The sequence below is a fragment of the Trichechus manatus genome, unplaced genomic scaffold (assembly GCF_000243295.1).
Source record: "Trichechus manatus latirostris isolate Lorelei unplaced genomic scaffold, TriManLat1.0 scaffold00002, whole genome shotgun sequence".
Lineage (NCBI taxonomy): Eukaryota > Metazoa > Chordata > Mammalia > Sirenia > Trichechidae > Trichechus > Trichechus manatus.
The window spans coordinates 42544334-42566622 of NW_004443938.1; the positions used below are offsets into that span (position 1 = coordinate 42544334).

Here is a 22289-nt window from a genome sequence, read left to right on the forward strand (position 1 = left end):
GTGGTTTATTAGATTCTCTGAACTTTCTTGAGAGAGGAAGCATGTGATTTGGCAGTTTTTACAATGCCCACATGTATTCATGAATTGTTTCTAAAAGTCATGGTAGCCTCAGAACTGTCTTATAATATAGACCACTATTTATTCATTGATCAAATATTGAATGCCTTATGAACCAGGTGCTGTTCTAGATACTGGACATACAAAAATAAACTAGATGGGGAATTCTCAGGCTCCTAGCCTCTGTAACTGAGTAGATATGATGTCATGTAATGGATTGTTGAAGTGAAGCAGGTTTGAGAAGAAAGATGATGAGTTCAATTTGAGGCAAGTTGAGTTTGAGATGCCTGTGGGACACCTAAGTAGCAGTATTTGTTAGGCAATTGGGTATGTGAGCTGATCCTCATATGCTACATCTGAGGCCTCTGGGGTATCCTGCCTATAGTTAATCATCTTGACTCTGTACAAGGGGTCTGCATACTTTTTCTATAAAGGGCCATATAGTAAATATTTTCAACTTTGTGGGTATACAGTCTTGCAGCTACTCAGCTCTGCCATTTAGTGCAGAAACAACTGTGTTCCAGTAAAACTTTACAAAAACAGGTGGTTGGCTGGATTTGGCCCATGGATTGTGATTTGCTGACCCCTGCCCTAGACACTTGGACAAAATGGAAACATTTTTGAGTTTGAAAGGCCTATATAAACTGGTCCCTAACCATCTGGACTAAAAATAATCAAGGAAAACTCCCAAACTTCCATCTTGTGTCTACCTGATCCTTCATTCACTCTACAAATATTTAAAGACTATCTATGCTGAACCTGGCATGCTGTGTTCACATTTACTTGAAGACATTTTATTTTTTTTTTAATACTTACAGGTCGTTGTAGTCTTCTGCCCGTTGTAAATAACTCAGGCGCCATTTGTAACTCATGGAAACTGGATCCTGCAACTCTTCGTTTTCCTTTGAAAGGCCTTTTGCCATATGATAAGGTATATTACTAAATATAATGAGACTTTTACTTCATCTGACAGTATTCATCCTGGATTATAAGATGTGTGATGCCAGATTGTATCTTCATAGTCTCAGGAAGTAAATTTTTTTAAGTCCTTAATCCATTTTGTGTTTTTTAAAAAATTTATTCTGTTATTGTTGTTGAGACTATACACAGCAAAACATATGCCAATTCAACCATTTTTACGTGTACAATTCAGTGACATTGATTACATTCTTCAAGTTGTGCAACCGTTCTCACCTCCCTTTTCAGAGTTGTTCTCCCCCGTTAACATAGACTCCCTGCCCACTGAGGTTCCTAGCTAATCTTTCAAGTTGCTATTGTCACTTTGATCCCATATAGATAGCTCTCAAAAGAGCATAATGCTCAAGGCCGATATTTTTTACTAGTTTAGCAGAACTGTTACTTGGTTTTAAGAAGACTTCAGGGGATATTTTTGGTTTAATTTTTGCAGATCATCTCTGGACAATAATTTCAGGGGTTCATCCAGCCCCATGTCTCCAGAAAGTCTGGAGTCCCTGAGAATTTGAAATTTGCTTCTATATTTTCCCCATTTTGATCAGAATTTTTCTATGGAATGTTTGGTCAAAATGTTCAGTAATGGTAGCCAAGCACCATCCATTTCTTCTGATCTCATAGCAAAGGAGGCAGTTCATGGAGGCAGTTAGCCACACATTCCATATCCTCCTCCTATTCTTGAGTCTCCTTCCTCCTCTGTTGCTCCAGGCAAGGAGACCAGCTGTCATGCCTTGGGTGGCCACTTACAAGCTTTTAAGACCCCAGGCAGTTTGCAGGGAGCTAGGAGGTAGAACAGAGGCACTAAAAGTGTTTTAGGCCAATTAATTGGGATGTCCCATGAAACCGTGACCCTAAATCTCCAAACCAAGAAGCCAAATCCCATGAAGTTTTTGTTTGTACTAAGCAGTCTCAGCAGCTACTCCTTCTTTTTTTGTCATTGTTGTAAATATATCTATCATACAACTTCTGTCTTTTCAACTTTTTATAGGTATACAACTTATTGACATCAGTTACAATAATTGGCTATAACTATTTTCTATCTAATGAGTGGTAGTTTATGGTTTATCATGTTATTCCAGTATTCAAGTATACCTAGTGATTTGTGATATGGCAGGTGTTTATGCTCCAGTAGTTCACCTCTGGCAAAGCACTTGGAGATAGAAAACTGAATTTTTAAATTAATTCCTTGTTTTTGTGCTTTGTTTACATGTGAGGACTGAAAATGTATGTATAGTATCCTTAAAATTTGAAGAAAGAGTGGGCCTCCCACTTTTTAGATTAAAACAAGGGGGGAGAGATTAAAAAGTGGAGTAGAAAATTCCCAAAGAAAAAATCTTCAAATATCAGTAAAATGAAACACGTGATATAAACCTATAAAGACAGTTGATAGCTTCATTATATTCTCTTGGGAGTGGGCTGGTGAGCAGGGCATGAGGTGTGCTAGATATTTTTCATGTAAATTTTTTTTGTGTGTCAAAAATGTACAGAATGATTAACTCATCCAAAAATGAGAAGGGTGAAATAGTGAAACTGAAGTGACAGTTCTGGACTTTATGGTGCTAGTCAGCAAAACTTTAGAATGTGAAAAATTTGTTAACTGAATGGAATTTACAATTGCCATGATAGCAGCAATAATGAAAACAACTAACTTATTGTGCACTTACTATCTGCCAGACACTATTCCAATTATTTTGCAGTAATTCCTAACTACAGTCTATTATCTCCATAACATAATTGATGAAACTGAGACACAGAGTCGTGTAGTAACTTGACTGAAGTCCCACATTTAGGAAGTGGTGGAGCCAGGATTTGAACTCCAGAATCTATACTCTTAACCCTTGTCATCTGTCCTGTCCAAATTTGGAAATAGTGTTTATGTTTACACTGTATGAGAGTGATTGGAAACTACCTGCATTCCTCTTTGATTAGAATTCTGAGCAGGAAATGCTTTTCTTTTCTTACAGTGATGCTGAAGACTTTAATGTGACTGTAACTGACATCATTTCTAAGTTAATTCTAAAGGGAGGAGGGCTTGCTTTTTCAGATTACTGAAATTCTGATATGCGTTTTAAGGGACACCACTCCTTCCAAATTGTTGTATTAGTCTTGCTGATTTGACTGATACTTTTTTTTGACATAGTTGCTCTTATTTCAACTGCCCATTAAGTCAACTCGACCCGTAAAAATTTCTACATAAAGCATGCACTTTGGTTGCTATGTTTTAAAATGTCCCCAAGGAGTCCTTTAAAACTAGTACAGACATTCTGGTAACTGGGATGAATTGAGAGAGACTGGTGGTGCAGTGGTTAAGCGCTTAACTGCTAATGGAAAGGTCGGCAGTGCAAACCCACCAGCCCACTGTGCTGGAGAAAGATGGGGCAGTCTGCTTCCATAAAGATTTCAGCCTTGGAAACCCTATGGGGCAATTCTCCTCTGTCCTGCAGGGTTGCTATGAGTCTGAACCGACTCAATGGCATTGGGGTTTTGATATAGCCTGATAGGAATCAAGTAGTTTTTTTTGTTTTTACAGTAAAGAAATTTAGCACAATTAGTAATTATTCCTAAAGCTTTTACCTCACAATTGCAGTTGTACAGTCTTTTACAGATAATTTTAAAGATCAGTACATTAGGTGATTATATATATTCTGATTTTATATGCATATATATGCACATATACATATGGAATACATATATGTGTGTGTATGCTTGTATGTATTCCCTTATATATCTATGGAAGGTGCACTGGAGATATGCGGGGGTTGGAAGATCTGGATTCTAGATTCATCTTCACTGTTAACCTTTATGTGACCTTGGGCAAGATCCTTCACTTCACTTTCATCCCTTAGTAATTCAGGGGTGTGAACAAATTAATGTGAGCGCTAAAATCCTATGATTTTTTTCCCACTATCTAAGAGACAATTTAAAAAAAAAAAAATCTAATATTATGCAAATGGTACTTGAGATAAACTTTCCGTTGACTATATCAACATGCTATGTCTTCAGCAGCATAGATGGAAGTGAATGATGTGCCCTGGAAAACTTTAGATGAATCAAAAGCTGTCTAGCATGCACGTAAGAGTTAAAATGAACTAGAATAAATTCTTTCTAAATATATTTTAGTATGTATTTAGATATAAATTTTAAAACTAATATATTTTAAATATGGATGAGCTAAATTAACAAATATAGGCAGGCATGTGATGATTTCATCTGCTTCTCTAAAAATTTATATATTTAAAGCCAAAAAGCTCTTTTTGAAAATCTTACTAGGGAAAGGGGATCAATCTGACTTAAAATTGCTTATAGTAGCTCTTTTGTTGGATGTATCGATAACCTTTCAGGCTGTCATTTGGAAAAGGGCTGCAAACTCTGAAAAAGATTTTGGTTTTCAGTATAGCTTTCTAGTATTGTTTATTATAAACTTAACTTTCTTGCTAGAAATTATACACTTAGATGCCTAGAAACACTTCTAGAAAGTTTACTGTCAAGTTGTAACAGAAAGGAAGCAAAGATCTTAATGATGCTTCTTTATGTCTAAGAAACAGTATCACATAAGACAAAATCTATATAAGTTGACATCGTGAGGCTCTACAATTAAAAAAATTTAAACCTTTTGTATTTTCAGGATAGTAGAGTGGAGAGTGCACTGAGGGTGAGGGGATTGGAAGATCTGTAGCTTCATCTTCACTGGCACCCTTTGTGTCACGTTGGGCAAGCCCCTTCACCTCAGTTTCATCACTTATCAAATGTGGGATTTGAACAAATTGACAAAGCACTAAAATCCTATGATTTTTTTTTCCCACTAGATAAACTGCCTACTGTGTGAAGGTAACAGGTGCCTTTAGAGGATTTTTTAATCCCAATTTCAAATAATTTGAATTAACATTTACCTTGATCTTGAAGCAATAATTTTCTTTATTTTCTTTAAAGGATCTGTTTGAACCACAGACTGCTTTGTTGAGATATGTATTGGAGCAGCCTTATTCCAGGGATATGGTCTGCAATATGCTAGGTTTAAATAAGCAGGTACTGTACTGTGCTGGAAACCTAGTAAATTCTGTATAGAATCTGCACTGTTCTTTTCTCCTTTCTTTGCTGTAGCTAACTGAGCAAAACAGTTAAGAACTACTGGGTGATTTTTTTTAAATATATGGTTTATAAACTCTATTGTTCCTATAATTTATATATTGCTTTAAAATTTTTAAATTGAAAAGGAAGTATTTTAAAAGTTGGTTTATTTTGCATTGCTTTTTTTTCTATAAGGCCAGTTTCAAGAATACCTTTTGCCAGAGAAACCTACACATGACTTAACCGTAATTTTTGACTTTTTTTCCTTTGTATGTTTGGATGTCTGTTTTTGTAACCCCTGGTATCTTCAGTGTGGCCTCATTGCTGATTTTTGTTTTTAGTGGTTTAACATGTGGGAGGGTTTGTGCTGACTCTGGGTTCCTTGAGGCTGGCCTCATAGTCACTGTTTTGTCTTTTCTTTTTTTCTTCCTTTATTTTTGTTCTGTCCTGTCTTGTCCTGCCCATCCTCCAATGCTCTAGACCTTGAACATTGCTCAGGTATGTTCACAACCTTACTGTTGTATTGTGACTAACGATACGCTGGCCGCTTTGTAGCCACTGATTCCATTTAGAGAATACGTGTATGGTCGGGGCTTGAAATTGGCAGGACCATGCTGAGACCAAGGCCACTAAAATAAATTTCTTCTTGGGATGTGCGAGTTATTTTTGCTGGATTGTTTTTTTTTTTTTTTATCTTTTTTAAAAATTTTTTAATTTTTTTTTTTTTTTAAACAGAGAGACAACACCTGGCACTCAATAAAGCCTGTCATTTTTTGATGGGTTGGTTTTCCTCCCCACTCCATTTTCTGTTTTTCATACTTTAGGGCTAAAGCTAGCCTGGTTGAATTTTCAGAGATGGAAAGATTTGTGGTGGCCTTTATCTTTCCAGACTATTAAAACAAATAAATCAACAACAACAACAAATAGTTACGTTGCTTTGCCTTAAAACAAAAAATTTAAAAAAAGAAAAAGAGGAAAAAAAACCACTTTAATAGAGATATGCTGCTTTTAAAAGTTGGAGTGGTAAACGTTATCCAGGGAATGCTTTTTTGGAAACATGGGGATTGACTAAGAAATGTCACACTCTTAGGTGGCCCCACACCTATTTGATAAACACCCTTCTTTGTCAGTCTTTGCCAGAAGTGCTCTCCTCTAGAGTGAGCTCCTCTCAGTGGAAGGTCACCTATGGTGGGAGAAGAACACTGTGGCCACACTTTGTAAACCAAACTCTTATACAGTCCCAAGTCTGTTTCTAGGACTTTTCACCTTTGAGCTTTTAAGCAAAATAGTGGTTCCAGTTATTTTTGTTAAAAATTTTTGAGCCCAACATATTAAAATAGACCAGCGTTTCTTTTTTAAAAAGACATTCTTGTCTAGGTTATATAAAATAGCGTTACTGTTTGCAATACTATAGTGAAGGTTGTGCCAGTGCTTCCATTTATAAAGCCCTATTTTTAAGGACATATAGCTTGGCCATAAAACTTGCTCAGTGTTGAAACTTTGCATGCCAAACCTCACCCTAGTAGCAGTATCTCTTATTTTAAGTTTTTTCTTCTGAAAAATTTACCAAGTTTCCTCGTTTGGACAAGCCTCTGTACATGTGAAATTGAAACTGCTTCGTGCTACATACAGTATCTGACAGTTACCTCATACAATCTGTCGATTTAACATCTTAAACACCAAGTCATTTAATTCTGATCAACTTTCACTTGAGTTAGAGGTAAGTATTCAGTTTCGAAAAAAATCCTTTACGCTGTCCTAAAAGTAGTTTTTGCAATGAGCTATAAACTTTAAGTCATACCTGACTCAGTGTTCTTATAGTTTGGTGGCTAATTGTACTCATAGTCATTTGAGCTGCATGTACCTTCCCCCAGATATCCTTAGCTTTTTTGTTTTGGGGGGCAGCTTTACTCAAACTCAAAACAGACAAAACAATTCAAAACAGAGTATTTCTGATCTGATCATTTCAATAACAAGTTTCAACCTAAAAAAAGTTTATGACTAAGACATAATTCCATAAAAAATAAAGTTTATAATGGAAATGCTGACAGAACATTATTAGTATTGGTCCCACTGTAGTGTAAACATTGTCAAAAATTCACAATCCATCAGTAATTGTTTTGATAAAAAGTCGGTAGTGAGGGGACTTGTAGTTGGAATATAATATGCTGAATTGACTTGATATGTTATTTTTATTTCCTGGAACGTAGAGTAGAAAATGAGAACACACGGTACAAGAAGCATATGATTCAAAATAACTAAGTCATCTTATTACATCTTTTATCATTACAGAACTATATCTTGCACTATACTTTCTTGTCCTTTCTGTAGCAATGCAATAATTTACTTAAAGCTTGAAACCTTTTAAGAGCTGTGCACATTGCATTTTCCAGTAGGAATTGGGCTATAATTTATCCTAGAATTGGTCATTTTCAGAAGGTCATAAATAGCCCAGTTCTGTGACCAGCAAGGTGGAGTGTTGGACTTAAACACACAGTGGAAAAAATCTGATTTGGTTACACAGATTTTGTGTTCTTGCTCCTGAATAAAAGTATTACAGAACAGATACACTCCTTAAACTCTTATAGTGGTAGATGAACTCTGGTTACCCTGAGACAATAAAGTACTAGGCTAATTACTCAGTTTATCATTGAAAGGCATCTTTGAAAGTGATATTAACTGGCTTAGTGCTTCAGTTCTAATCGGCAGCCTTCTTGGTTAAAGCAGAAAATAGAATAAATGACATAGAAAGGGATTTTTCTTCCCAGTGAGTCGTAAGTAGGGTATTGCTTTAATATTGATTTCTAGCACTGAAATAAAAAATATAAATTAATTTAAGCCCACATAAGTACAGTATGGAGCCCTGGTGGCAAAGCAGGCAGTACAGGAGCCCTGGTGGAGAAGTGGTTAAGAGCTTGGCTGCTAATTAAAAGGTCAGTAGTTCAAATCTACCAGCCACTCCTTGGAAATCCTATGGGGCAGTTCTCCTCTGTCCCGTAGGGTTGCTGTGAGTTGGAACCGACTCAACAATGAATTTGAAAGAACAGTATAAGGAGCCCTGGTGGAGAAATGGTTAAGTGCTTGGCTGCTAACCAAAAGGTCAGTGGTTCAAACCCACCAGCTGCTCCATGGGAGAAAGATGTGGCAGTCGCTTCTATAAAGATTTTATAGCCTTGGAAACCCTATGGAGCAGTTCTGCTCTGTCCTACAGGGTCACTCACTGTGAGTTGGAATTGACTTGATGGCAGTAGGTTTGGTTTTTTGGGTTTAAGTACAGTGTGCTAAAATGTCATGGCAAAAGCAGTACCAGAACTGATATAGGAAAAGTATCAGAAATCACTTAATATAGGATATGGGTTACTAAGAATGAAAAGCATTATCATTTGCCATTTGAAATAGTGGTGGGAAAGAAATCGGGTGTGCGTGGGGTTAATGCTAACATTTCTATTAATGACTTGGACCTGATTTTTAGCTTTTATCAAAGCTGAAAATTTAAGATAAGATTCCAATGCAGTTTATGCTGTTGTGTAGGAATTGAATTATTAAAATATCAAATTTAGATATTTTTATTGTTAAAACAAGTTTTAATGAAAGATACATCTATGTATGATGTAAACTGACAAATTCGACTATGTACGCCTGTATTTTGTAGCCTTAAATTTGCTAAATCTCTCAGAAAGCAAAATGTGAATAGCCACAGATATAGTATCCATTGGCTTATGGAGTTATCTTAGCCTAGTGATTGCTTATTTATTAACCTTTATTTGTAGATCACTAAATTGCTTCACAAATTTTCATTTGTTCCACTTCGTAAAATAATCTCATGTGGAGGAGAGTCTAAATTGGAATGTCCCTGTCTTTTAGAAATTAAAAACTAAAGCAAAACTTATAGTAAAATAGCAGCACAGATGATTTTATATTTAAGACTTTTCTTTCTCTCTTGGTACTTGATAATTGGCAAACAAAGCAACATATTTAAGCTATCTCTAAATTTAGTTTGAGACCTATCCTTGGCTTTAATCAAAATCACATCGGAAAAATGTTCTGCTACCCTCAGACATGACGGTGTTAGGCATCAGAGATTCCTGGCTGATTTAATACTTTGCAGAAAATTTGGGTGTAATTTGAGCCATTGCATATATTGAAAGTTCATCAGCTTTAACTGTAAATTTCCTGGTGCTTGCTTTGTGAAAATCTCAATATATTTTGGGTTACCTCTTCATCACTACACCTCTGAAAATATGTAGGTGGAAATCCATTTTTTAAAAAATAAATAACTGATACTAAAAAGGAAAACCCCAAAATGACTCAGGGGCTAAAAAGCAATTTTATTTAGTTTGCTCTTTTTTCCTGAAGGAGATTGGTAGAAGACCATCATGGAGGGAGGAATAGATGGCAAATTAGTTAGTTTCCAAACTAGAAGCAAATACCCATCACTAGTGACAAATTCCTACTGGAAATCCTGGCTTTACTTCTTTTCACAAATTTTTCTGACTCTTGTATACTTTGATCTCACTCTAAATTTGTGTTGTCTGACGCATTTCTTAGGTTGTTGGTGGTTGGCAGAACTAGTGAATTTCAAGCCCTGTACAAAGTAGTTTTGCATGCTGATTTAAGAAATAGTCTGTAGTGTTGTCTGTTGCACTTTGCTCTGCTTCATAATGATAATTACATTTGGAGGAAAAACAACTGTAGTCTCAACTGGTGGTGTTAATATTGCTATCTGTAAACCTGTAATGTGGTTGAACTGTGATCATGGCATTGTGTTTATGGAAAAAATATGAAATAACCATTGATGCTTCCTGTTTTGGTTAGATGTTTGTTTTATTTGCATGCTTTAAGGAAGTGCAGCTATATTGAAGCTTTACAAGTTTGAAGCTGGCAAAGAGCATGCAAAAGAGGGGATGCTATTCATTATGTTTTATTTTTTCCAAATTCGTCCCCATTTTGCATTTTTTCCCTAAATTTGGAGAAATCATATCCCTTTTTCATGGCAAAAGACTAAATAATCACATCTAAAGTTTAGGGGGAAAGCATCTATATTAGTAATTGTATTCACTGGAAAGGCTTCCAACTGCCTGGCTACTAAGTCATATAGCATATTTATAAAGGAAATATGAAAATGGCTCAAAATATGGCTTAACATATTTCTTTCGTCAAAAATACACTTTTTAAAATCACTTTAAAAAGCACAGATCTTTTTGCCTCTAGAAAGGGAAGTTGCATTTTCATTTTTAGTGTTTAAACTCAATTCTTTTTCTTGTTTTAGGTTTGAAAATAGTCTAATTTTAAATTAAAGCTGCATTATGTTTGGCTTCCAAGAGGGAAGAGTAGAGATTAACTTTGAGATCAGTTTTTGTTTTTTTGTTTTTTTTTTGTTTTGCACAGAGGATGTTTCCATTTCAGTGTTGGGGGTATTATGATCAATACCACAGATGGAGAAACAGACATTGAATAATCTGGCAGCTATTTAGGAATACCTCATATATAAAGTTAGTGTAAACTTGTTGTGTTTACTTTAAAATAAATAGATTTACACACTCCTTTATTTGCTCTCCTCTCACAATATTTGATCCCTAGAAATCCAAGATTTTCATATTTTGGGTGAGATTGTGGAATAATACTGCCACATTTGTTTTCCATGCCTTTTAAAAATGTTATCTTTTTTCAAAGGATAAATAGCAAAATTTTCTAATGTGCATGGCCCTTTGTCAAATTGACACAATAATACCTGGAGTGGAAGTCAAAGTTAATGGAAAGTCTGTTTTGTGAGAGAGCTGAAAAAATAATTTTTTAATGAAACTCATCCTCTGTGATAATTTAACATGATGCAGCTTTAATGGACTAAGCCTAACTTTAACTTCTTAAGTTCAACTTCATTCCATGCTTCCCAGCCTCTTGTTACAATTAATACTCATTAACTGGTAACTTCTGAAACTAACCTGGAGGCTTTTGGAATACTGTATTTAATCTCTGCCCTACAGCACAAGCAGCGCTGCCCTGTGCTGGAGGACCAGCTGGTGGATCTGGTGGTTTATGCCATGGAGCGATCCGAAACCGAGGAGAAGTTCGACGATGGGGGAACAAGCCAACTCCTGTGGCAGCATCTCTCGAGTCAGCTCATTTTCTTTGTACTTTTCCAGTTTGCAAGTTTTCCACATATGGTTCTTTCTCTTCATCAGAAGGTATGTACTAACTCTTTCTTTCAGTCAGGGACACTTCCCTTGTTGATTAGTATGTTTTAGACTGGTATGGGCATTGCCTACTGATTTCATTTTGACAGTGCCAAAGGTTCTGATCCTTTATTTCTGTCCTGTTCAGTGCTTTTATACTTTCTTATTTTTTCACCCTCTTGTCACTGTAAAAACAGGATTCATTCATTCATCCTGCATACTCATAGTGCAAAAACCAGAGGATACAAGATGAAAAGGCACTATATGTACCCTCAAGGAGCCCTCTACTAGAGGGGAAGATATATGTATAAACAATTCGATTAAAATAAAACCCTTGCCATACTAGCAGTATGTTTCCCTGCAGTAGAAATGGAGGGGAATAATTTCCATTAAAGAAATCTGGGGAGTCACTGGGTGATGCAGATGGTTAAGTGCTTGACAGTAGCGAAAGTTTGGCAGTTCAAAGCCACTCAGAAGCCCCTCGGAAGACAGACCTGGTGATCTGCTTCCAAAAGGCCACAACTTTCAAAACCCTATGGAGTGGTTCTACTCTGAACATATGGGGTCACCATGAGTTGGAATCAAAGAAGTCAGGCATGGTTTTATCAAAGAGATCTTTAAGCTAATACTTGAAGGACAAATAGAAGTTTGCCAAGGGGGAAAAATAGGAACGTGTTTCCCTAGCAGTAAAATCATGTGGAAAAGAACAGAGATCTGTGACAACTAGCATAAAAAATATGAGGAAAAGTCTTGGTGAGGTAAGAAAGGCAGGAAGAGACAGAGAACTTTCTACTGTCAGGCGTTTGTTTCAGGGAACTTAGATTTTCTTTTGGAGGCCTTGAGGAGAGAGATGACATCATTATATGTAAGTTGGAAAAATCACTGCAAATGGTCAGGTGTGTGGGAAGATGGTGGTGTGGAGATGGATAGAGGCAAAACCAGAGGATATTAAGGATATTAGTAAAGGAGATACTGCAGTGGTCCAGATCAAAAATGCTAAAGACCTGAACAAGGGCTGAGAGGAAGATCCAGATACCAGTTATGCCAAAGATGTTAATATAGGCCTTGATAACTGACAGATAATAGAAGAAGTGACTCACGGTTTTCTGCTTTGGCAGTGAATGGATAGGTGAGTCCAAAAGAGGAAATACAAGTGGACAATATATAATAAGCAATGCTTAAGAATTTAGAATAAAATAAAATAAACCCTTCTGGAATAATAAAATATTCCGTGTTTTGATGAGATATTTTTAGTCAAAATGATACCATATTAAACTTGATTCTCATACATAATAATTATGTCCATTAATTATGTTCTAAAACACTGAACTTTTTATATGTATAGCTGTTTTTTGAGACGGAGGAAATCCGTATGTACATATGATATAAAAAATAATTAAAAATCTCTGCTTGATACGCCGTTCATTGAAATTATGTAATAACTAAATGTCAAAATTAGATGTCGACTTGGTGAGAGCAGAAACGAGGATTTCTCTCTCTTTTTTTTTTTTTTTTTAACTTTCCTACATTCCTGTCTTTTGACTAGCCATATATAGATGTATATTTAAACATCTTTTACAGTTAGCAGGGCGAGGACTTATTAAAGGCAGAGATCATCTGATGTGGGTTCTTCTGCAATTCATTTCTGGAAGTATTCAGAAAAATGCACTAGCAGATTTTCTTCCTGTTATGAAGCTTTTTGACCTTCTGTACCCAGAGAAAGAAGTAAGTTTTATTGAATAGTTGAACAATGAGATGAGTGAATTACGTCTAATTTATGTTGAAGGGTTTTTGTGTGATTTTGTGAAAAGACCACTGGATTTGGAGGCTTGAAACTTGAGTTCTTTTCCCCAGTTTTGTAACTAACCATCATCATGGGACGGACATTCAGTCTTTCTTGACATTTGTTTCCTTTCATGGAAGATGAAGAAATTGAACTAGGTTGTTTCTAAAGTTTATCCTAAGTTACAATTGGACATTGTATACAAGCTCTTTCTCTATATTCTAAGTAGATCTATCATTTCAAAAAGCATGAAAGCTGTTTTAATCTATACACGGCACTGAATGCCAAGTAACAACAGTGTCTGTTCATATATATTTTGTTAGTCTGCCAGTTGAGTCTCAGCATGTCCCCCCAGTGTCTCATTATATAAGATGTTTGAGTAAAATGTGATATATTTTGATAATTGATATCTTTTAAGAAACATTTTATTATGGAAATTTTTAAACATAATAAAAAGTAGAGTCACTAGAATAGTAAACCCCATGTACCCATCACCAAGAAATATTCTTCTTGTCTCTTTTGTCCCCATCTTTTTATTAATGATGGACAATTTTAATGCAAATTCTAGACACCATGTCATATCACCCGTCAATATTCAGTATGCTTAACGAAAGTTACTTAGATTATATATTTCTTCAATTTTTATATATTCTTGAAAAGCATGTATGAGGCTTTTAGAAATTCCATATGTTTATAGTATATCTTTCACATTCAGTAAGATTTTCCAACAATGTGTTTAATTATAAAACAATAACAAATAAATATGAAGGAAGTTAAACACTTTATCTTTTTTTTTTTGATGAAAGAGTTATGGCAGAATTCATATATTAGGAACTTTTTTTTTTTCCACACCCAATCCAGTTCGCTTTAGATTCTTAAATACTAATCAGTAGAAAAGAGATGGGTGGGTAATTTTTTGAAGGTGTTGAATTAAGGAATTTGAAATAAGTGTTGCTAGTTTTTTCCAAGATATTTAAAAGAATAAATCATTGATCTGGGATAATTTATATAAAAAATTCTTAGAGACTTAACCTTAGCATTTCTCTGAAAAATAAGTCATGGCATCCCTCAGTATGATGAATATTTGAAAATCTGTATTGCTTTATTATTTTTTATAAAAGTTGATGTCTTTTTCAAAATGTATAGTTGATGATTTTGGAAAAACTTGCCATTTAAAAATCATTTTTGTTAGCAAATGCTCTGTGATAGCAGGAAAAGCTTGACTAAGCACCTGTGAATTTCTTTTAGTTTCTGCAAGTAAAAACATGGCCTTATAATTGTATCAATATTTTATGGTGTTAGACCTTCTGATATGTATTGTTAAATAGTCAAAGAACTATTGGAGTTAAATTAATATAGGATTTTTTAGAAGATATGTATATCAGAAATAGATTAATTCTTCTATATTTTTATAAAATGCAAGTTGTTATTTTTCAGTGTATCCCAGTTCCTGATATTAACAAACCCCAGTCAACTCATGCCTTTGCAATGACTTGCATTTGGATTCATCTGAATAGAAAAGCCCAAAATGACAACTCCAAGCTACAGATTCCAATACCTCATTCCCTAAAGCTTCACCATGAGTAAGTTATTTGCAGCTTGACAGCTAATTTTCTTGTTCAATAGATAGGAATTGTAATCTAATATTGATCACAGTATTAGCGTAAAGTTTGGGAATACCCCTACCCCCACTGGGGAAGAGACTAAACATTTAATGTGTGTACTGTAACAAGAGAAAACTGAGCAACTAATGCCTGCATCAGAAAACATCTGGAAGGTAAATCTGTGTGTGTGTTTATTTTTTTTATTTTCAAGGCCAATCTTTACATGTTGTACTTCAATTAAAGTTATTAATTTCCAAGAGTATGTGAAAATGTTTCAAAATTTCTTAAGTGTTTGAGATTTGAGATGATTTTACTGAGATATCTTTCACTCCATGGGCTGCCAGGATTGATTGAGCTGATCTGGCTGGCATATTCCTTTTCGTCTTCTCCAAAGTTGTGACTTTGGAGGAACGGGGCATCAGGATTGGAGGAAGACTCATTAACAGCCTGCGTTATGCAGATGACACAACCTTGCTTGCTGAAAGTGAAGGGGACTTGAAGCACTTACTGATGAAGATCAAAGACTGCAGCCTTCAGTAGTAGTGAAGAAATCAGATAACATATTGCATTGGACAAATCTAGTGCAAAAGACCTTTTAAAGTGTTAAAAAGCAAAGATGTCACTTTGAGGACTAAGGTGCGCCTGACCCAAGCTATGGTGTTCTCAGTCGCGTCATATGCATGTGAAAGCTGGACAACAAATAAGGAAGAACGAAGAAGAATTGATACCTTTGAATTATGGTGTTGGTGAAGAATATTGAATATACCGTGGACAGTCAAAGAATAAACAAATCTGTCTTGGAAGAAGTAAAGCCAGAATACTCCTTAGAAGTGAGGATAATGAGACTTCATCTCACGTCTTTGGACATGTTATCAGGAGGCACCAGTCCCTGGAGAAGGACATCATGCTTGGTAAAGTATGTGGTAAGCGAAAAAGAGGAAGACCTTCAACGAGGTGGATTGACACAGTGTCTACAGCAGTGGGCTCAAGCGTAACAACAATTGTGAGGATGGCTCAGGACCGGGCAGTGTTTCGTTCTGTTGTACATAGGGTGGCTGTGAGTTTGAACTGACTTGATGGCACCTAACAACAATAACGAAGTTGTGACTACTCAGAGAAGATGTCCTTCTCAGGTAGACCTGTGCTTCAGTCAGAGGTGCTGGAAATAGCTGAACTTACCACCTAGACTTCTATAAAGGACTGCCAGATCTATTTATAGGAGACTGTAGAATATATTTTATGGCTAGGTACATTTTTTAAATAATTACATTTATTTTTTTCACAAAAATGAATAGTGTTTATTTTAGGCATTCTAGAATATTCAGATAAACCCAAGGAAAATGATAACTTCACATTTCATTTGGCCTTCATTATATGAGACGCCCACTTATGATTATCTTTTCATAGTGACATCTGTAATCAAGGCATATTGTTGTGCTTAAGTACATAGATAAACAAAAACCTAGTTCATGAATTTGTGAATTATTTCTTCATTCTCTGAACAGTAGCCTAATACAATCCTGCATATATAGTACATACTTACCAAATACTCATTATTGTTAACTTGTATTAACTTTTTTCTGAAATGCTACCCAAATTTGTACATGTGTTTCCACTCTACATTTTGGGCAGAAACTATAATGCCTATAAGGATAAAGATAGTATTAGCATAAATTTATACTTTTTAAAAAAAAATGCAAGTTAGCTTGATGGAAATAATTTGTATTTTTTCTGTTTAATTATCTGGAATTTTTAGGTTCCTACAACAGAGTCTGAGAAATAAAAGTTTACAGATGAATGACTACAAGATTGCCCTGTTGTGTAATGCGTATTCTACAAATTCAGAATGTTTTACATTACCCATGGGAGCTCTGGTAGAAACTATTTATGGAAATGGAATTATGAGGATACCTCTCCCTGGAACGAGCTGTGTGGCTTCAGGATCTATTACTCCCTTACCAATGAACCTTCTGGATTCACTGACAGTTCATGCCAAAATGAGGTATGTCCTTTTTATTTATTTGGTCTCATGTCAAGAAATCGCTATTAGTATAGACCTTGATTTCATGACTTTGTGTGTATATTTTATGGCTAGGTGCATTTTTGAAATAGTTACATTTATTTTGTTATAAAAATGAATATTGTTTGTTGTAGGAATTCTAGAATATACAAATAAACCCCAAGAAAATGATAATTGCCATAATCCCTCCACGAGAAAGACAGACTATAAAATTTTTGTGTATATTCTGAATGTCTTTTCCTTTGTGTAAGTATATAAATATGTTTTGGTTTTTTTTTTTAACAAACATGGACTTACACTGCAATACTGTATTGCTTACACACGGAAGGCTTTTAGATTTGAATGTTATGGTTTCTAAAAGACAGAAAAGGCTCTGTTGAGTGTGATTCTAGAACCTCAGGTGCCTACAGGGACCAGGCTAGTGATGTAAATTAACAAAGCGTGGTGCTGACTGAGGGTCCAGGTGTATGTGCCCATGGAAGCATGCGTGTATGGAGAGAACTGAGGTCGGCTGAGGCATGCAGAGCTCATATTCTGATGCTGCCACTTTAGCTCATTTCTGTAATATAGGAATGTGGACTAGTATAGCTAGATTTTCTGACTTTTTGCAAGAAGGGCTGGAAATCCAAATTTATTTGTAATCTTTCAGCTTTTAAATATGGCTCAAACTTAAAAACACCATGTGGGACAACGAGACTGCATCTGTGGGCCTCCAGGTGGGACATCAGTTCTAGAAGAGCCACACTCCTTTTCAAATAGTAAATTAAACACTGATAGAATTAGATGTGTGTTACTTGCATGCATGACAGATCTGAGGAAAGCCATGTTGGAACCTAACATTTAGGTCTTTGCAATGATTTAAGTAATTCTGTGACTTAAGTTTTTTAGTATTGCAAATGGTTGTAGTTCCATATATGAAAAAGAAAAACAGACTAAATCACTCAAGTATGTGTATGAGTTGTACTCACATTTTGTTCTTCCATGAGCAGGCAGATCCTGGTGCACATTTAAAGTCCCATAAAAACCAGAGTTACCGTATTTTTACGAAAATAACGTGTGCGTTATATGTGTTTTGCCAACCTCACAACCCCCTTGCACATTATTTTCCTAGACACTGTGTGCATTATATGTGTGGGTGCGTTATTTACATGGGCACGTTATTTGTGAAAAAATACGGTAATCTCAGGTTGTACAGTGCATCACTAGCAAGTTTACTGCACAATTTAAATACGTTAAGTGCATCAGCTTCATTTTAACCATTTAAGTTTAGATTTATACTGAATAAGTTACCCATAAGTAGAGTAACCCCTGTATTTATGCCAAAAATATAAATTTTTATTTTCTACCCTTTTATTTCTCCTCAGCCTTATTCACAGCATTGCAACCAGGGTGATAAAACTTGCTCATGCAAAGTCCAGTGTGGCCTTGGCTCCAGCCCTAGTAGAAACTTACAGTCGTTTATTGGTCTATATGGAAATAGAATCTTTGGGCATCAAAGGATTTATCAGTAAGACAAATTTTCTGGTGCTTGTAACTGTTAACCTGTTCGTTAATTCAGCACATACTTGTCTAATCACTGCCATCACGGAGCTTACATGCTAATGAGGAGGACAGGCAATCAACAAAGTAAATAAGTGAAATATGTAGTATTCAGAAGGTGGTAAGTGTTATAGAAAAAATAAAGCAAAAAAGAGCAATAGGAAGTGTGAGAGTCAAGAGAGTGAATTTCTTGAGTGGTAAGAAAAGGGCACAGTGCTAGGTTCTGAGGATGCAGTGAGCAGAATAGACATGGTCCCTGTCCTCATGTAAGAGTCCACAATCCCATTTGCCTCCTCTGCTATGTGTCTGCTACTGGTTCACCCCAGGGCAGCAGTGCTCTCCTCTGCTGGGACTGGCAGTAGGGAAGGAGTATGTCTGCACTGCAGAAGACACATTATAGTGTCTGCTGGGTATTATGCAGTTTTAAACAATGGATAATTTCTGACATGCAAGTGTTTTTATGATTCATGGTAACTCTAACTTTTCACCAGTACAGTATAATGTTAACTTTAACCACAGTTACTCTTTCTCCCAGATAATTCAGAGTTGCATATAACTTTCTGGGAAGGGAGGACAGAACAAGGGCAGGTGTGATGCAATTTTTTTATGTTAAAAAGGGATCTGCATGCTTCGGACAGTTGGGAACATTCACTTTATAACAATAATTTAAAAGATAACTGAGAAGTGAGGAAAGGTAGAGCAATTTTTTTTATATCTCGCCTCTTGTTTTATTTCTCCAAATGAACTTGAGTATTGTCAAATTTCAGGAAAAAACAAAAAGCAAACTTGGTATTATAATTAGGATCTGTATGTTTTTCTTATATGTAAAGTAGAAATTATGGAGAGTATATTTCATGGTCAAATCTCTGCATACATTTTACTCAGTGTGACTTTTCTTCAAATGTCTTTTAATGCAGAGCTTTTAAATTTTAAATTGTCTTGTTCCTCAAGGTCAGCTTTTGCCAACTGTTTTCAAGTCTCATGCGTGGGGGATCTTACACACACTTCTTGAGATGTTTAGCTACCGGATGCACCACATTCAGCCTCATTACAGAGTTCAGCTCCTGAGTCATCTTCATACTTTGGCTGCGGTTGCACAAACCAACCAGAACCAGCTTCATCTTTGGTAAGTCCATTGGAAACTGTCTCTCCTTAAGATTTATTAGAAACTTTGTTGGCATTGGGGAACTTAATCTTTTACCTCATAATTTTCTTCTTGATTTGTCATATAAACTCTTGTTTCTGGAGTTTTTTTTTTTTTTTTCTTGTAAAGAAGAAATGGAGTCCAGTTTTTTAAATAGAAACTTATTAAGATAGTTGAGTCCTTGCTTCAAGATCTTTGGGCTGAGAATTAGTACTTCCAAGGCCTTTGTCGTTATATTCTAATTTTGCCCTTTACCATGCTGCTAGATTTCAGTATACTTCAGATTATGATTAAGTATCCTCTCATTTTAATTATACTCTAAGTAAAAATATATTTCAAATAGAAAAATTAAATTTTTGAAATGCTATATATCCAGGTGAAAATTTTGAGTCCTGCAGGCTACAAGGTATCTTTTTCAAATGTATAAAAATGTCAGCTCTCACTGCAATATTTGACACCTCAGGTTTTTAAAGCAAGTTGCCAAATTTCATTGTCATACAAAAGAAGAATTTTTTTTTTTTTTTAATTGATGAAGGTGGAATTTGTAGTTTGCATTTTTTTACATTGTAGTTAATCTGGAATTGAATTCTATAATGCTGAAATTTTATTTGCAGCTTAACTTTTTCACGTTTCTTTTGTTCTTCCACCTTTCAGTGTTGAGAGTACTGCACTCAGGCTTATAACAGCATTAGGTAGCTCGGAGGTACAGCCACAGTTTACACGCTTCCTTAGCGATCCCAAAACGGTGCTGTCAGCGGAATCTGAAGAACTGAACCGAGCCTTGATATTGACCTTAGCTAGAGCAACTCATGTAACAGGTATGTGAATATGTGGCCCACAACAACAAATAAAGATGAATTAAAGTTTTCTACAATTCTACTGATTACTAAAGTGATAACATACTGAAAAGATACTTTTCATTTGTTCTAAAACAGCCAGTTATTGTTTTGATACCTTCACCATTTCAGTTGTTAACGTGGGTTCTCCTGGGAGACTAAATGTGAGCATCAGGTTTCAGCCATCTTACATAATTTTAGAGTAGTGGCTCTCAAACCTTTGGTCTCAGGACTGCTTTAAATTCTTCTCTTTTTTTTTTTTTTTTTAATTGTGCTTCAAGTGAAAGTTTATAGTCCAACTTAGTTTCTCATACAAAAATTTGTACACACATTGTTATATGATCCTAGTTGCTCTCCCTGTAATGTGACAGCACACTCCTCCTTTCCACCCCAAATTTCCCATGTCCATTAAACCAGCTCTTGTTCCTTTTTGCCTTCTTATCTTGTCTCCGGACAGGAGCTGCCCATTTAGTCTCATGTATCTACTTGAGTTAAGAAGCACTCTCTTCACGAGTATCATTTTATGTCTTAGAGTCCAGGCTAATCTTTGTGTGAAGAGTTGGCTTCGGGAATGGTTTCAGTTCTGGGCTAACAGAGAATCGGGGGCCATGTGTTCTGGGGTCCCTCCAATCACAGTCAGACCATTAAGTCTGGTCTTTTGACTAGAATTTGAGTTCTGCACCCCCCTTTTCTCCTGCTCTTTCATGGACTCTCTGTTGTATTCCCTGTCAGGGTGGTCATTGGTGGTAGCCAGGCACCATCTAGTTCTTCTGGTCTCAGACTGAAGGAGTCTCTGGTTAATGTGGCCCTTTCTGTCTCTTGGGCTAATATTTTCTTTGTGTCTTTGGTGTTCTTCATTCTCGTTTGCTTCAGGTGGGTTGGAACCAATTGATGCATCTTAGGTGGCTGCTCACTGGCCAGTCACCAAAGTGGAATGCAGAACATTTTCTTTATAAACTTTGTTATGCCAGTTTATGTAGATGTCCCATGAAACCATGGTCCACAGACCCCCGCCCCTGCTACTCTGTCCCTTGAAGTGTTGGTTGTATTCAGGAAACTTCTTTTCTTTTCGTTTAGTTCAGTTGTGCTGACTTCCCCTGTATTGTGTGTTGTCCTTCCCTTCATCTAAGGTAATTCTTATCTACTATCTAGTTAGTGAATACCCCTCCCTCTCTCTCCACCCTTATAACCATCAAAGAATGTTTTCTTCTGTGTTTAAACCTTTTCTTGAGTTCTTATAGTAGTGGTCTCATACAATATTTGTCCTTTTGTGGCTGATTTCACTCAGTGTAATGCCTTTGTTATTCTTCCGTATTATGAGATGTTTTGCAGATTGATTGTTCTTTATCGTTTCATAGTATTCCATTTTGTGAATATACCATAATTTGTTTATCCATCCGTCCATTGATGGGCACCTAGGTTGTTTCCATCTTTTTGCTTTTGTGAACAGTGCTACAGTGAACGTGGGTGTGCATATGTCTGTTTGTGTGATGGCTCTTACTTCTCTAGGATATATTCCAAGAAGTGAGATTGCTGGATAGTATGGCACTTCTTTTTCTAGCTTTTTAAGGAAGCGCCAGATTGATTTCTAAAGTGGTTGTACCATTTTACATTCCCACCAGCAGTGTATAAGTGTTTCAGTCTCTCCACAACCTCTCCAACATTTATTATTTTGTATTTTTTGGATTAATGCTAGCCTTGTTGGGGTGAGATGATATCTCATTGTAGTTTCGATTTGCATTGCTCTAATGGCTAATGATCATGAGCATTTCCTCATATATCTGGTAGCCACCTGAATGTCTTCTTTGGTGAAGTGCCTATTCATATCCTTTGCCCTTTTTTTTAACAGAGTTATTTGTCTTTTTGTTGTTGAGGTTTTGCAGTATATTGTAGATTTTAGAGATTAGACACTGATTGGATTTGTCGTAGCCAAAATTTTTTCCCAGTCTATAGGTTATCTTTTTACTCTTTTGGTGAAGTGTTTTGATGAGCTTAAGTGTTTGATTTTTAGGAGCTCCCAGTTATCTAGTTTCTCTTCTGGTGTTTGTGTATTGCTTTACAGTCTTAAAAGAAATATATCTGATATTCCCAAA

General features: G+C 35.9%; 1 protein-coding gene across 4 annotated transcripts in view; it reads left to right on the plus strand.

Annotated features, from left to right (window-relative positions):
• MED23 (mediator complex subunit 23) overlaps positions 1-22289 on the plus strand; it is a 56074-nt gene that overhangs the window by 10582 nt on the left and 23203 nt on the right. For 3 of the 4 annotated variants that reach the window (XM_004368921.3, XM_023730167.1, XM_023730162.1), the window contains 9 exons: positions 876-988; positions 4960-5055; positions 11082-11282; positions 12852-12995; positions 14491-14636; positions 16414-16659; positions 18042-18184; positions 19168-19342; positions 20015-20178. In XM_004368921.3, coding sequence (XP_004368978.1) covers positions 876-988; positions 4960-5055; positions 11082-11282; positions 12852-12995; positions 14491-14636; positions 16414-16659; positions 18042-18184; positions 19168-19342; positions 20015-20178 — 1428 coding nt within the window. The remainder of the gene's footprint in view (positions 1-875; positions 989-4959; positions 5056-11081; positions 11283-12851; positions 12996-14490; positions 14637-16413; positions 16660-18041; positions 18185-19167; positions 19343-20014; positions 20179-22289) is intronic. The other variant, XM_023730168.1, reaches the window with a different exon arrangement.